The 16822-nt window shown below is 42.4% G+C and overlaps 1 protein-coding gene across 6 annotated transcripts in view; it reads left to right on the top strand.

The window, feature by feature from the left end:
• The window catches only part of ABCC4 (ATP binding cassette subfamily C member 4), a 209407-nt gene that overhangs the window by 177624 nt on the left and 14961 nt on the right, over window positions 1-16822 (top strand). For 2 of the 6 annotated variants that reach the window (XM_043534639.1, XM_037895837.2), the window contains one exon: window positions 6183-6644. The exons of the other annotated variants lie outside the window; for them this stretch is intronic. In XM_043534639.1, the coding sequence (XP_043390574.1) occupies window positions 6183-6209 (27 nt within the window). In that variant the 3' untranslated portion in view covers window positions 6210-6644. Of the gene's footprint in view, window positions 1-6182; window positions 6645-16822 lie in introns of those variants that run through there. 6 annotated transcript variants of the gene reach the window in all.

Genomic DNA, 16822 nt, shown 5'->3' with positions numbered 1-16822 from the left:
TATTGCCAGTATCACTTACCTGTTTGCTTCATTGGTATTGGCACTATCTTTTCTCTTGTCCATTCTCCTACTCTCTATTATTCCTTTGTCTGTTGCTGTATTCTCTCTTACTTGATTTTCCTCCAGCTCGATGTTAGAATTAGGCATGGACATTACACAAGCATCTCCCAGCCATCTCCCCTGAGTTCTTAGTTTAAAGCTCTTTTAATCACTTGTGCCAACCTCCGTCCCAGAAGTCTATATCCCTCCCTATTCAGGTGGACTCCATCCCATGAGAACAGACCTCTGTCCATGAATGCCTCCCAGTGGTCAAACATCCCAAAGCCCTCCTTAAACCACCACTGCCTGAGCCATCTGTTGATCATCATCATTTTGTCTTGCCTTTGTTCTCCTTCTTTAGTCTGGTAGTTAGGGCACTCAGCTGGGAAGTGGGAGAACAGCAGAACAGGGACTTGAATGTAGGTTCCCCTACCCCAGGTGAGTGGCATAACCAATGGGCTATACAGAATGGGGCTGGGGGAGGGAGGGTCTGTCAGGCCAGAAATTCCATCCTGGACCTGAGAAACCTTTTGCGATTAACATTTCATCAAAACCGGTACATTTTTGCAAAATGTTTGGATTTCAGTGAACCAACATTATCTGATGAAAAACTGTTCTGTTGAAAGTAATCAGACCACATTTCTAATTGGAATAGGGGGACAAGTTGTTGCTGGTTTTTGTTTAATGCTCAAATATTTAAATGGCTAGATCGAGTTGGCTAAAACTTTCAACAATATTCATGTTTAGGTTGAGTCCAAGCATGGAAAATTTTAGATCAAGGAAATTTTTGAGAAAGTCATGAGCAAATATAAAAGTTAGGTTAGTGTAAAAATGGTAAATCTTCTATTCATAACCACTATAAAATCTGTTCAATTTTGGAAAAGGAAAGTAGCTTAACTGAAAGAGAAAAAGGAAGAACAGAATGCTTTTTACCCAACTACAGACAGAGTTGGCCTTAGGAATTGTTTTAATTCTAGTTTGTTCCATCCCTAAAGCCATATTTCTGGTTTCATAATCCAGGTCACGCCTTAAGATTATCTCCACTATATCGTTCTTAATTACAAATATGTTTATCAAAACTTCAAACACTTGAAATCATTGAGAGAAGAGTTGTATTGTGTAAGATGATACTTTTCCAACACAATCACATCAAGGAGTAATAATATTTTGCATTTATACAGAACCTTTCATCTGGAAATTTCAAAGCTCAGTACAAACATTAATTAATTAAACCTCAACAGCCCCGCGAGGTACGGAAGTATTCACAGTTATTGAAACTAGAATTGGAAAAGACTTGTTAGGTCAGGTCATCTAACCCATCTCCTGTAATAATAATACCATAATAATAATCTTCCCATGTTACAGATGGGTAAATTGAGGGACACAGAGATTAAGGGACATGCCCGAAGTCACAGTGAGGCATCAACAGAACTAAAAATACTCGAGTTCTGATGCTTTTCTCTGCTCTGAACCCTGCATCATGGTGCTTTTCTATGAGGAAAGCCTTATAGGAATCTTTGAAGTGCTAAGAAATATTTGCCAAATTTCTGAATTATAGTAATGTTTCCCTCCTGGAGACTTTATTATCACTGGAATGTTTCTTTGATATGGAAACTCTGTGTGCAAACAATACTTCATTTTCTAATTTAAAAAAATGTAGTTCACCATTCTGGTAAAAGGGAACTTCAAACTGATGGGGAGTGTTACTTTGTTGTACAGAAAACATGCTTTGATTACATCCTGAAATGACTAATATCCAGGCAGAAAATGTGAAAGTACTGTAATGTACTTCACAGCCAGGGCTCAAGAGTTCAGGCAGCAATAAGCCAATATCCATTGTTCTGTTGGGAAATGCTTAGACTCAGTCTGATCCACTCTATTTTATAAGAAGCTGTTATACCAATCTGGCCTCATGTCTATTTGTAAGTACCAAGCAGAGGTAACAAAATATAACATCACTTATCCTACAAAGGCCATGGAGTTTTTAGAAGCATGAGAATCAAAAAATGATACTGTTGAAGGAGAAACGAAGAGTGACACACGTTATGTGTTGTTGGTGTATTCTCTTTAAAGTGGTGGATCCATGTGTAGAGTTGTTCTTTGTTTTTTAAATTGAAAGCATTTGCCAGTTTATATTGAGAAACCATTGAAATTTCTCATTACTCAAGCAATTTACAACTGATTTTTTAATCTATCGTTCGTGTGAACTAGAGTTGTGTTCTCTGTCAAAAGTTATTTCTTAAGCTCTCCAGTGAATCTCATTCTACTTGTCCCCATGTTTTTTGTTGTTTTTAATGTATTGTGCCCTTGGTAAAGTTTATTCCAGGTTCCTATATATTGTTGTGCTTATCTTGCAGCTATGGCTGAGCATACTAGTTTGAATGGGGGAAGCTGGTAGATAGGATAAATGCTGTGTTAGCACCACTCTGCATACAATGGTTTACAGGCTCGTCTTTTGCTTTTTGTGTTAATGGAAATCATTGGATGTCGTTATTATAGATAATCTTACAAGTTCTTTTAGTTGACCGTATAGGCAGTTTGATCTAGTAGAAAAGTGTGCACTTAGTTGCAATGCAGAAACTGAGCATATCACCAGGAAAGCTATTCTCTCTGCCCAAGTGTTTCTGTCTAGAATCATTTATTGGTGGAGAGCTATTGCCTAAAGGACATACTCACTCCTGCAAGCATTACATGAGACAGAAGTCCTGCATGTGCAAAAGCTGGCTGACGTAGATGGTAGATTTGCTGGAGCCCAGCGTGAACTGGGAAACCATGAAACATCCTGAGGAGCAGAAGTTATTCAATTTGCATGCACAGCTTGAAATTCAGAAGTGGAGAGAACTGCAATGAGGGTATAAAATGTGTACAATATTATATAGTAAAGCACAGAAACCTAAGAAACATCTGATCTTATAGTGATCCTGGATCATGAACTGGGTAATGTCAGTGGGAAACATCACAGTTCTAGTGCCATTGACACCAATCAAAACAGATGACGGACTGAAAGAATGCAAAGATGTTTTAAGGGTTACAGCAGTTATTTGGGGGCAACATTTTCAAAACTCCCAGGCTAAAGTCAGGCTCCTAAATCCATATTTAGGCATCTGAATAAATAACCCTGTCATTCAAAAGTACTAAGCATCAGCAGCTTCTATAGAAGTTAGATTTCTAGTTTTGAAGATATTGGCCAGGGAACACCAGATTAAGGTCTAGATTCCAATAGGTCTCAGAGTACGTACCACGGTCCAAGAAAAATCCCACTTGTACTGCAACATAAAAATCAGTCAGTCAGCTAATGAAATATTGAAACTGGAAAATGTAGGGGTAATTGTCAAAGTAGGTGATCCTACAGAGAAGGCGATTGAACTCTGCAGTGGTAGAGGAGAAGCTGCACACAGGGGAGCTACAGCTGTGCTGAGTCTGTGACACCTGAACAAGGGAATCAAATCGGACCATTACCAGATGCATACGTCTGATGAAGTGACAAGTACATTCTTGGGATACCCAGTTTTCCAGTGTCTGAAAGGCAAGGTTGGAAAAACGGGAAAAGAAATTCAATACTTATCACTAGAGCTGGTCAGAAAAATTCTGACAAAATGTTCTGTCATCAGAATTTGCCAATACATCAAAATCAAAATATTTTGCAGAAACTGTTCAGTTCTGACAAAATACTGCTGGAAACCAGGCAGAATTCCAGCCAGGTTGCCTCCTCGTAAGTCTTCCTGGCATGCTTCTGAGGAGCCTGGGCTTCCAGGTTCCGAGCTACTTGGCAACCCACCAGGCTCATGAGTCCTTGGCAGCCCAGGATTTCTGGGTTCCCTGCTCCTCGGCAGCCCACCAAGTGGGCTATCCTGGAGCAGGAACTTCCAGTACAGCTGGGCTGAAAATTGGAACAAAACCAAATTTGGAAATCTTGAAATTCTCCACAAAATGGAATTACCATTCTCTAGCCAGGTTTACTAACCATGTTTACTATCCCACAAGAAACTTATTTACCTGCTTACTCTTTGGTATTCATTCAGCTCAAGAAGTATTTCAAAAACCCTTGGATTAAAGCTCTGCAGGGCTTTGTGGGGTTGCAGTCATTGAGGAAGACATCTTCATGTTTGTGCTTTGTGTTGAGGAAAACAATACCGAGCCATGTGCTATGCTCCAGATATCTGGACAAATGTATTATAAAAACAACTGAAATAAAGTATGTCAGTCACATTCCCTCAGCTGAAGGTATCAGGCCTGGCCCAGCAAACTCAGCAGCAATCTCTAAAACGAGACAGTCAGAATCCTGCTGAGCTTAAAAAGAAAATTGTTGTTTTGCCTTGCCAAGTTCAAACCACACCTCTCAGATGAGTTGGCACCACTGAGAGATCTCCTAAAGAAAGAGTCAGACGGAGTTTCAATAGGACGCCCAGCAAGGTTCTGCCGTCACCTAAATGAAACAATTAATTGTTAATGCAACACATTTGGCTAAAGCAGCGTCTTCACATGGAAGCATCGAAGTGAAGACTTGGATTTGAGTTACTGCAAGAAGCGAATACTGATTCATACATTCAAGTCTTTCATCTCCACAGAAATAATCTATGCCCAGATCGAAAAAGAAATTCATGTAGTTGTGATCGTTGTGAGCACTTCCATCAATACAATTTGCTGGGGGGGAGGACAATGGAGTCAGATCCTTTGAAGGCAACCACGAGCAATAAAACCCACATAGCAGCAGCACCAGACTAAAAATAATGCTTTTTTTTTTGCTCCTGAAGACACCCAACATTATTGTTAAACACCGACCAGAAAAGGACACACCAGTTACTGAAACCTTAAGCATCCGACGAAGTGGGTATTCACCCATGAAAGCTTATGCTTCAATATGTCTGTTAGTCTATAAGGTGCCACAGGACTCTTTGCCGCTTAAGCAGATAGTTTCTGGCATAACATGGCAATTTGCAAGAGTCATTTGAGCCACAAGTTCATTGTCAAGCATGAAAATGGCTGAACTAAGGGTCGCAACCAAGCCAGGTCTCCATTTATCTACACCGAAGAAAGCTATCATTGCCGGCTGGTCATAAGAAAATGTTTGTCACAGTTGTTGGAGTTCTGGACATTCTGTGAGTAGCTAGTAGTTATGTATGATCTGACTCCTCCAGGTGAAATATTTGTGGTTTCATGGTCACTGAGCTTGGAAAGGACACACTGTGATGAAGTAGTGCATGGCCCAAGCTTTGCTGTTTGGTCTCTTAAGAATGGACAAATAGAAGAAGTGCTAAAGCTTGTGCTGCTGTGTGAGGAACCTTCAAGTGAGACTCTTGGAAGCATGTAATCCCTTAATATACTGTCTTACCCATGGCAGGAGGTGGTACCAGACCTTTGCATGCTGTATAGTGAAAACTACATGAATCTAGTAGTATATTATAGATGTTGTTTTGAGTTGCAGAAACTGAAGAATTCAAAAACTTCCACAGTGGCTGGTACACATAGACGTCTTTGCCCAGCACAGACTACATGAGGTGTTGGTATCAGACGGTGGTCACCAGCGTAGGGATTTCAGCAGTTTGCACATGGCTATGATTTTTGTTATGCCATAATAGCTAGCCACAGATGTCTGCAATCAAATGGGCAAACAGAAAAAGAGTAGACTGTTAAGCACCTACTAGTAAAGGTTGACAAGAGTGGAGGTGACTCATGCCTTAATTTTTGGGGCTAGAGCAATTTGCTAATTGATGGTAGCATGGTCAATTTCCAGTGAGCTATAATTTAAGACTAAGCAGACCCACCAGTCCAGATGCTAGAACAAGACTACTTAAGCATTACTTCTCCCCCAGAAAGTGGGGAGAGCGTGTATTCAGAATCCTAATGGTCAGCAGCATTGTCACACCACAGTGGAGAAATGGTCAGGTGCATGAAAAGACAACAGTTCAAATCAAATGAAGTTAAAGGTGCCATTGTGCTCAGTACTGTACGGGTGTGTGTGTGTGGGGGGGGGATACAGCAAGTGGTATGTGCAATCAGCGCCAAATTTGAGCTGCCTTTAACAGTGGAGTAGTTGTACCAAATCTCAGGAAGGGTGTGGGGAACATTTATATTACATGTAGAGAGTAAAACCTTTGAAAATTATTCCTGAACTACATTTGCAGTTTTCTTTGTATCCTCAGGTCACAACCGTGTACCAGGGAGGATAAGATCTACAAAATGATTCTTATGAGAAATGTGTATAAGTTTCTGAGCCGGCTAGGCAAACCATGATGAGGAGGAAAAGGCTTAAAACTTAAATCTGAGTTTATTCAAACTGGGACACAAGCTGCTGAATTCTTTCCCACAAAGCTATGCATTATCTAGAGTCTTGGATAAAATATATTTTTTTATAATTATGATGCAATTAAAAGTGTCTCCTAAGTACTCCTCTCTTGCCAGCATTTTGTTGAAGATCGGCTTGATGTGTCCTCTGAGGATAACACTGTTTAAAGTATTTTTCCCTAGTAGGATTTTGAAGTTTATAATAATTTTGTTGTTTTGTTATGTTCTCCCTAAATCCAAATTAATTCAGATATATTCCCCCGGAGAAAATTTGATTGAATTAGTTTCCTTTTTAATAGGAAATAAAAACATTTATGGTCAACTCTTGAATGTCCATTTTTCCTTGTGGCTATACAGTGAATACTGTTCATTCTTTAATAACTGAAATACACCACCACTCCCTTGTAATCTATTTTTCTCAGAATGTTTTATAACTGTAGTGATTCTATTTGTTTGGCTGCTTTCATTGTTGAAAGTTAGAAAATAATATATACAAAGTTTTAAAAAGCAGTTTACCTTTTGTCTCTCTGGATGGCCAGTTACACAATATTTATTACACCACTTTCAAAGGCTGTATGCTTTACCTTAATCTGTTTCTTGTGATACATTAGCTTGATGAGGTAATGCAGAGAACACAGATCATGTAAGAAGAAAAGTATTATTCACTTTCAAAATTAGTATTTATATAGAGTATGGTGAATGTATGTCATTTGAATTCACCAAGTCCTGCATAACTCAGTAATGTGGGACAGATACAGGGATATACAAAGAAACATAAATAGTGCACATTCATCGCTTTGTCACTTATGTTTTGATGCATTTGTTGAATCTTGTTTTATATAGTATGTACTTTCTTTGTTTTCAAAGTCTTTTAAAACCCCTTTTCTCTTTGCCAAAAAGACCGTTAGATTTAACATAACTTTTTTTTATCCTGTATTTTATACTTTGGCTTATATTTTTCTGCATTTGTTAAGTGAGTTGGAAAAGTAAACATGAATACAGAGCGAGCAACCAAAATGTGCTCAATGTCCAAAATAAGAAAAGGAGTACTTGTGGCACCTTAGAGACTAACCAATTTATTTGAGCATAAGCTTTCGTGAGCTACAGCTCACTTCATCGGATGCATACTGTGGAAAGTGTAGAAGATCTTTTTATACACACAAAGCATGAAAAAATACCTCCCCCCACCCCACTCTCCTGCTGGTAATAGCTTATCTAAAATGATCACTCTCCTTACAATGTGTATGATAATCAAGTTGGGCCATTTCCAGCACAAATCCAGGTTTTCTCTCCTCCCCCCCCCCCCCCCCCACAAATCCACTCTCCTGTTGGTAATAGCTTATCTAAAGTGACCACTCTCCTTACAATTGTGTATGATAATCAAGGTGGGCCATTTCCAGCACAAATCCAGGGTTTAACAAGAACGTCTGGGGGTGGGGGGTAGGAAAAAACAAGGGGAAATAGGTTACCTTGCATAATGACTTAGCTACTTCCAGTCTCTATTCAAGCCTAAGTTAATTGTATCCAATTTGCAAATGAATTCCAATTCAGCAGTCTCTCGCTGGAGTCTGGATTTGAAGTTTTTTTGTTGTAATATCGCAACTTTCATGTCTGTAATTGCGTGACCAGAGAGATTGAAGTGTTCTCCAATTGGTTTATGAATGTTATAATTCTTGACATCTGATTTGTGTCCATTTATTCTTTTACGTAGAGACTGTCCAGTTTGCCCAATGTACATGGCAGAGGGGCATTGCTGGCACATGATGGCATATATCACATTGGTGGATGTGCAGGTGAACAAGCCTCTGATAGTGTGGCTGATGTTATTAGGCCCTGTGATGGTGTCCCCTGAATAGATATGTGGGCACAGTTGGCAACGGGCTTTGTTGCAAGGATAGGTTCCTGGGTTAGTGGTTCTGTTGTGTGGTGTGTGGTTGCTGGTGAGTATTTGCTTCAGGTTGGGGGGGCTGTCTGTAGGCAAGGACTGGCCTGTCTCCCAAGGTTTTTGAGAGTGTTGGGTCATCCTTCAGGATAGGATGTAAATCCTTAATAATGTGTTGGAGGGGTTTTAGTTGGGGGCTGAAGGTGACGGCTAGTGGCGTTCTGTTATTTTCTTTGTTAGGCCTGTCCTGTAGTAGGTGACTTCTGGGAACTCTTCTGGCTCTATCAATCTGTTTCTTCACTTCCGCAGGTGGGTATTGTAGTTGTAAGAATGCTTGATAGAGATCTTGTAGGTGTTTGTCTCTGTCTGAGGGGTTGGAGCAAATGCGGTTGTATCGCAGAGCTTGGCTGTAGACAATGGATCGTGTGGTGTGGTCAGGGTGAAAGCTGGAGGCATGTAGGTAGGAATAGCGGTCAGTAGGTTTCCGGTATAGGGTGGTGTTTATGTGACCATCGTTTATTAGCACTGTAGTGTCCAGGAAGTGGATCTCTTGTGTGGACTGGACCAGGCTGAGGTTGATGGTGGGATGGAAATTGTTGAAATCATGGTGGAATTCCTCAAGGGCTTCTTTTCCATGGGTCCACCAATGTGATATATGCCATCATGTGCCAGCAATGCCCCTCTGCCATGTACATTGGTCAAACTGGACAGTCTCTACGTAAAAGAATAAATGGACACAAATCAGATGTCAAGAATTATAACATTCATAAACCAGTCGGAGAACACTTCAATCTCTCTGGTCACGCGATTACAGACATGAAAGTTGCGATATTACAACAAAAAAACTTCAAATCCAGACTCCAGCAAGAGACTGCTGAATTGGAATTCATTTGCAAATTGGATACAATTAACTTAGGCTTGAATAGAGACTGGGAGTGGCTAAGTCATTATGCAAGGTAACCTGTTTCCCCTTGTTTTTTCCTACTCCCCTCCCCCTCAGATGTTCTTGTTAAACCCTGGATTTGTGCTGGAAATGGCCCACCTTGATTATCATACACATTGTAAGGAGAGTGGTCACTTTAGATAAGCTATTACCAACTGGAGAGTGGGTTTGTGTGTGGGGCGGGGGGGAGAGAAAACCTGGGTTTGTGCTGGAAATGGCCCAACTTGATTATCATACACATTGTAAGGAGAGTGATCACTTTAGATAAGATATTACCAGCAGGAGAGTGGGGTGGGGGGAGGTATTTTTTCATGCTTTGTGTGTATAAAAAGATCTTCTACACTTTCCACAGTATGCATCCGATGAAGTGAGCTGTAGCTCACGAAAGCTTATGCTCAAATAAATTGGTTAGTCTCTATGGTGCCACAAGTACTCCTTTTCTTTTTGCGAATACAGACTAACACGGCTGTTACTCTGAAAAATGTCCAAAATAATCAGTCTGTGAGGGGAGTTCAGTACATAATAAATTCAAACTAATCTTAAGCAAAAAGTAATGTTCCTGAAGTCTGCTGGCCAGTTCTCTTTGCTGTGGACACTCAGAATGCATCATTCTTTGAGATCACAGAGAGTGAAATATCTACTATTGCACAGAGTGGGTCCAGGTTAATATATAAAAATGAAGTTATAAAAAATAATCCTTAAAAATTGCACCGTTGAGGGGAGAAAACATACTATTGCAATAGATACCAGAGAAAAAATGGCCAACAAACTTGTGGCATAAAAAAAAAATCTTTATAAAAAAGTAGCTCAGAAATATTTTTGTGGCAAAAGCAAATAGCCCCCAGAGGCTGGTTAGAGAGGCCATGGGGAGGATATATTTTTGTATGGATAACACTGCACTTCCGAATTAGCTTTTGCAAGTCACTGTAAAATTGCTGCTTTCCTCTAATTTTGTTAAATCCTTTCCCACCCTTTTCTCTGTTGATCTCTCTCTCTCTTTGTCAAACTAAACTTTAGTAGTGCTGTCTATCCAATCCAATTCTATCTATTACCTTTTGGTAACTCTCACACTAAGTTGTGTGTGATGGGGTGGATGACAGCTATTCATCCCCAGAAGACTCCACAACTCAGATAAAACATTCGGTGGTTCAGAAATGGCTAGGGGGTTCCATTCAAGAACCAAGAGACACATTTACACATTTTTAAAGTAAAATTGTATGGACAATGCTGCCTGAGTACAAATGGCATTCTGGGCAGAAATAAAGTATAATCACATGCATTTGCATATTAAGATGGATCGATGTCTTCCATTAACTTTAAAGATGAACTTTCATATAGTCCTGTGGGTGATCACCAAGATCCTATCTTGTAAACTCATACTCATGTGAGTTATTCTTACTCAGGAGAATAGCCCCATGAAAGTAAATGACAAGATTAGACATAAGGGTCTGACTTTTCTCAGCTTTGCCCCTGTGTAGTCATGTAAAAAGTGGGTAAAAAATGCTGCCAAATCAAAATGGTTGCTTTTTACACTCACTTTGCACAGGTATAAATAAATGATGCACAAGGTGCAAGACAGTAGAGAATCAGGCCCTAATCTATATACCACTACTTTGGGTTTATAAAGCGTTTTTATCCAAAGATCTCAAAGAACTTTACAAGCAGTTCATAATTCTTACCACATCCCTGTGAGACTATGTCAGAGTTCCCTCCCCACTCTGAACTCCAGGGTACAGATGTGGGGACCTGCATGTGGGGACCCTTATTTCTACCAGCTTAGGGTAAAACTTCCCCCAGGCACAAACTCTTTACCCTTGGAGGGTACGCTGCCACCACCAGGTGATTTAACAAAGAATCAGGGAAAGGACCACTTGGAGATCCTGTTCCCCCAAAATATCCCCCCAAGCCCTTACACCCCCTTTTCTGGGGAGGCTTGAGAATAATATTGTAACCAGTTGGTTACAAAGTGATCACAGACCCAAAGCCCTGGGTCTTAGGACCATAGAGAAATCAATCAGGCTATTAAAAGAAACAGAACTTTAGTAGAAAGAAAAAAGGTAAAAGAAGCACCTCCGTAAAATTAGAAGGGAAGCTAATCTCACAGGGCAATCAGATTTAAAACACAGAGGGTTTCGCTCTGGGCAAAAACTTCAAAGTGACAAAAAGAAAACCAGGAATACACCTTCCTCTTAGCACAGAGAAAATCACAAGCCAAAACTAAAGTAAACTAATGTCACGGGAAACCTGGTGGCAGAACTTTATCACTTTGTCCTCACCCATAACTATTTCACATTTGGGGACAATGTGTACCTTCAAATCAGTGGCACTGCTATGGGTACCCGCATGGCTCCACAGTATGCCAACATTTTTATGGCTGACTTAGAACAACGCTTCCTCAGCTCTCGTCCCCTAATGCCCCTACTCTACTTGCGCTATATTGATGACATCTTCATCATCTGGACCCATGGGAAGGAGGCCCTTGAGGAATTCCACCAGGATTTCAACAATTTCCATCCCACCATCAACCTCAGCCTGGACCAGTCCACACAAGAGATCCACTTCCTGGACACTACGTTGCTAATAAGCGATGGTCACATAAACACCACCCTATACCGGAAACCTACTGACCACTATGCCTACCTACATGCCTCCAGCTTTCACCCAGACCACACCACACGATCCATTGTCTACAGCCAAGCTCTACGATACAACCGCATTTGCTCCAAACCCTCAGACAGAAACAAACACCTACAAGATCTCTATCAAGCCTTCTTACAACTACAATACCCACCTGCTGAAGTGAAGAAACAGATTGACAGAGCCAGAAGCGTACCCAGAAGTCACCTACTACAGGACAGGCCCAACAAAGAAAATAACAGAACGCTACTAGCCATCCCCTTCGGCCCCCAACTAAAACCTCTCCAACGCATCATCAAGGATCTACAACCTATCCTGAAGGATGACCCATCACTCTCACACATCTTGGGAGACAGGCCAGTCCCTGCTTACAGACAGCCCCCCAACCTGAAGCAAATACTCACCAGCAACCACACACCACACAACAGAACCACTAACCCAGGAACCTATCCTTGCAAGAAAGCCCGTTGCCCACTGTGTCCACGTATCTATTCAGGGGACACCATCATAGGGCCTAATCAGTTCAGCCACACTATCAGAGGCTCGTTCATCTGCACATCTACCAATGTGATATATGCCATCATGTGCCAGCAATGCCCCTCTGCCATGTACATTGGCCAAACTGGACAGTCTCTTTGGAAAAGAATCAATGGACACAGATCAGACGTCAAGAATTATAACATTCAAAAACCTGTCGGAGAACACTTCAATCTCTTTGATCACTCGATTACAGACCTAAAAGTGGCAATTCTTCAACAAAAAAACTTCAAAAACAGACTCCAACGAGAGACTGCTGAATTGGAATTAATTTGCAAACTGGATACAATTAACTTAGGCATGAATAAAGACTGGGAGTGGATGGGTAATTACACAAAGTAAATCTATTTCCCCATGTTTCCCCCCTTCCCCACTGTTCCTCAGACGTTCTTGTCAACTGCTGGAAATGGCCCACCTTGATTATCACTACAAAAGGTCCGCCCCCCGCTCTTCTGCTGGTAAGAGCTCACCTTACCTGATCACTCTTGTTACAGTGTGTATGGTAACACCCATTGTTTCATGTTCTCTATGTATATAAATCTCCCCACTGTATTTTCCACTGAATGCATCTGATGAAGTGAGCTGTAGCTCATGAAAGCTTATGCTCAAATAAATTTGTTAGTCTCTAAGGGGCCACAGGTACTCCTTTTCTTTTTGCTAGTACTTACTAATTCTAATGGAGCTGAATTACTTGCTTTCTTGATCTCTCTCCGGCAAGCACACAGACCAGACAGACAAAAGCCTTCCCTCTCCCCCCCACCCTAGATTTGAAAGTATCTTGTGCCCTTATTGGTCCTTTTGGTCAGGTGCCAGCCAGGTTACCTGAGCTTCTTAACCCTTTATAGGTAAAAGGATATTGTGCCTCTGGCCAGGAGGGATTTTATAGTACTGTATACAGGAAGGTTGTTACCCTTCTCTTTATATTTATGACAGGCTACAAATAGTGAAACTGAGGCACTGAGAAATTAAGTGATTTCTCTTAGGTGTCAGATAAAATCTGTGTTGGCACTTACACTGAAATCAAGATCTGACTTCAGTCGAACACCAATACCTGCCTCCATGCTTATTTTACTCCTGTCTGATCTTGCTGAGAGTCTGTCTGGCTTTTCTGGACCAAATTCAACAGGTACAACTACCTGGGAAAGTGTCTGGGCTGAGTTTAGTCATATTGTATGGTGGTATGAGTTACACTTTGGATGTAATTTCATCAGAAGATAAGCGTCAGTGGTTAAGGGCCAGATTTTACCTCTCTTACACTGATTAGCAGCTTACTTTGCAAATAGTGATATTGGTTTTAATAGGTCTAACTCCTGGAGTTAAGTACTATACATTGAGTCTGACATTTGGCCAAAGTATTTTATTTATTTTGATTTTTATATTTGGCCACTTAAAGAAGAGTGCCTATCTTTTACTCAAGGCATTCACGGACTATTCTTAAATATATAAGGACCAAATAGACCATACCTATAGCCCCCCATTCCTTTAACCATTAATCAGTATTCATATCTACTAATGATAATCCAGCAGTGAAAAACATATTTAAAATCATTAAGAACTCCCACTGCAGCCTTTCCTGTTTCCTCACAGCTAGCAAAAGCATATGGGCCTTTCATGCTACTCCAAAGATTGATAAACTAGAGCTGTTTTAAACTGAAGTGGAGAGTGAGTTCCAAAGCTGAGGAGTGTGCATGGATAATGCCACATCAGCTGCTTCCCTCTGATCCTGGGACTCCATCTCATCTGTCCCCTGTGAATGCAGCTGTGGCAATAGTATGGCACTGGAGAGATGCAGTCTTTCAATAAGTAGATCCCAGGACATTTAGGGCTTTTATAGGTCAAAAACTTTAAATTTTATCCAGTAGTTTGTTTTTTGTAATGTTCACAAAATTCTTTGTAGCTTCAGGACAATCTGTATTCCGTAATAGTATAAAACAGTATTTTACATAGGGTATGTCTACACTACGAAATTAGGTCGAATTTATAGAAGTCAATTTTTTAGAAATTGATTTTATACAGTCAGTTGTGTGTGTTCCCACTTAACACCATTAAGTCGGCGGAGTGCGTGCACAGTACCAAGGCTAGCGTCGACTTCCAGAGCCTTGCTCTGTGGGTAGCTATCCCACAGTTCCCGCAGTCTCCACCGCCCATTGGAATTCTGGGTTGAGATCCCAATGCCTGATGGGGCAAAAACATTGTTGCGGGTGGTTCTGGGTACATGTCGTCAGGCCCCCCTCCCTCCATGAAAGCAATGGCAGGCAATCATTTTGTGCCTTTTTTCCTGGGTTACCTGTGCAGACGCCATACCACGGCAAGCATGGAGACCGCTCAGCTCACTGTCACCGTATGTGTCCTGGCAGACGCGGCACTGCATTGCTACACAACAGCAGCTCATTGCCTTGTGGCAGCAGCCGGTTCAGTACGACTGGCAGCCGTCATCGTCGTCGTCTCCTAGGTGCTCTTGGCCGACCTCAGTGAGGTCGGTCAGGGCGCCTGGGCAGACATGGGAGTGACTCCAGGTCATTCTCTTCTGAAGTTTCATCTCATGGAGATTGTCTGCTTGGAAACGATGATGGCTACAGTCGTACTGCACCGTCAGCTGGCGAGCACCCAGGAGACGACGACGGCTAGCAGTCGTACTGCACTGTCTGCTGCCAGCCTACCCCTTACCCCCCCCTTCCATGAAAGTAACGGCCGACAATAGTTTCACGCCTTTTTTCGTGCGGGCGCCATATTGCTGTCAGCATCGTCATCCACCCGCTGCTTCCGCTGCCACTCTGCTCTCCTGCAGATGCCATACCACGGCAAGCATGGAGCCCGCTCAGATCACCATGGCAGTTATGAACATTGTAAACACCATGCGTGTTATCCAGCAGTATATGCAGAACCAGAACCTGCAAAAGCAGGCGAGGAGGCGATGGCAGCGCAGTGACGAGAGTGATGAGGACATGGACACCCTCATAACATGTGGGAATGGTTTCAAACAGCAGCGCAATTTAAAAGGAAGGGCTGCAGTTTTCGAGTTAACGTGCAGCACAAACCCAACTAACACTCCCCCCCACACCCCCAATTCTCTGGGATGATTGCTTCACCCCTGCTCCCACAGCATGGGGGACAGCAGGGAAGATTTCTGTTCAGTCACAGGCACACAGCCCAGCAGGAACGGTCACCCCCACACACACCCAATTCTCTGGGATGATCGCTTCACCCCTCCCCACACTGTGGATAACAGCGGGAAATATTTCTTTTCAGCCACAGGCACACAGCCCAGCAGGAACAGCCACGTCTGAATGTCCCCTTAATAAAATTACCCTATTTCAACCAGGTGACCATGAGGAGTGACCATCCAGGAGAGCTTTATGGAGATGTCCCTGGAGGATTTCCGCTCCATCCCCAGACACATTAACAGACTTTTCCAGTAGCTGTACTGGCCGCGAATGCATCCCAAGTCTTCGGGGCAAATTAATCATTAAACGCACTTGCTTTTAAACTGTGTATTATATTTACAAAGGTACACTTACCAGAGGTCCCTTCTCCACCTGGCGGGTCCAGGAGCCCGCCTTGGGTGGGTTCAGGGGGTACTGGCTCCAGGTCCAGGGTGAGAAACAGTTCCTGGCTCTTGGGGAAAACGGTTTCTCCGCTTGCTTGCTGTGCGCTATCCTCAACCTCCTCCTCCTCCTCATCATCTTCCTCATCCCCAAAATGTGCATCCCTGTTGTGTGATAATCTATTGATGGAGTCAAAGCACAGGGGTGGGGTAGTGGTGGCTCTACCCCCTAGAATGACATGCAGCTCATCATAGAAGCGGCATGTCTGGGTCTCTGACCCTGAGTGGCTATTTGCCTCTCTGGTTTTTTGGTAGGCTTGCCAGAGCTCCTTAAGTTTCACGCGGCACTGCTGCGGGTCCCTGTTATAGCCTCTGTCCTTCATGCCCTTGGAGATTTTTTCAAACGTTTGGGCATTTCATCTTTTGGAACAGAGTTCTGATAGCACGGATTCGTCTCCTCATACAGCGATCAGATCCCGTACCTCCCGTTCGGTCCATGCTGGAGCTCTTTTGTGATTCTGGGACTCCATCATGGTCACCTCTGCTGATGAGATCTGCACTCACCTGCAGCTTGCCACGCTGGCCAAACAGGAAATGAGATTCAAAAGTTCGCAGGCCTTTTCCTGTCTACCTGGCCAATGCATCTGAGTCGAGAGCGCTGTCCAGAGCGGTCACAATGGAGCGCTCTGGGATAGCTCTCAGAGGCCAATACCGTCGAATTGCGACCACACTACCCCAAATTCGACCCAGCAAGGTCGATTTCAGCGCTAATCCCCTTGTCGGGGGAGGAGTACCGAAATCGATTTTAAGAGCCCTTTAAGTCGAAAAAAATGGCTTTGTCGTGTGGACGGGTGAAGGGTTAAATCGATCTAATGCTACTAAATTCGACCTAAACTTGTAGTCTAGACCAGGGCATAGGAAATAGCTTCATTTTATCTACATAGTTCTTCACATG

The sequence above is a fragment of the Chelonia mydas genome, chromosome 1 (genome assembly GCF_015237465.2).
Source record: "Chelonia mydas isolate rCheMyd1 chromosome 1, rCheMyd1.pri.v2, whole genome shotgun sequence".
In the NCBI taxonomy this organism is placed as follows: domain Eukaryota; kingdom Metazoa; phylum Chordata; order Testudines; family Cheloniidae; genus Chelonia; species Chelonia mydas.
The sequence above is the reverse complement of the archived record's forward strand: the minus strand, read 5'-3'. Positions and strand labels throughout refer to the sequence as shown.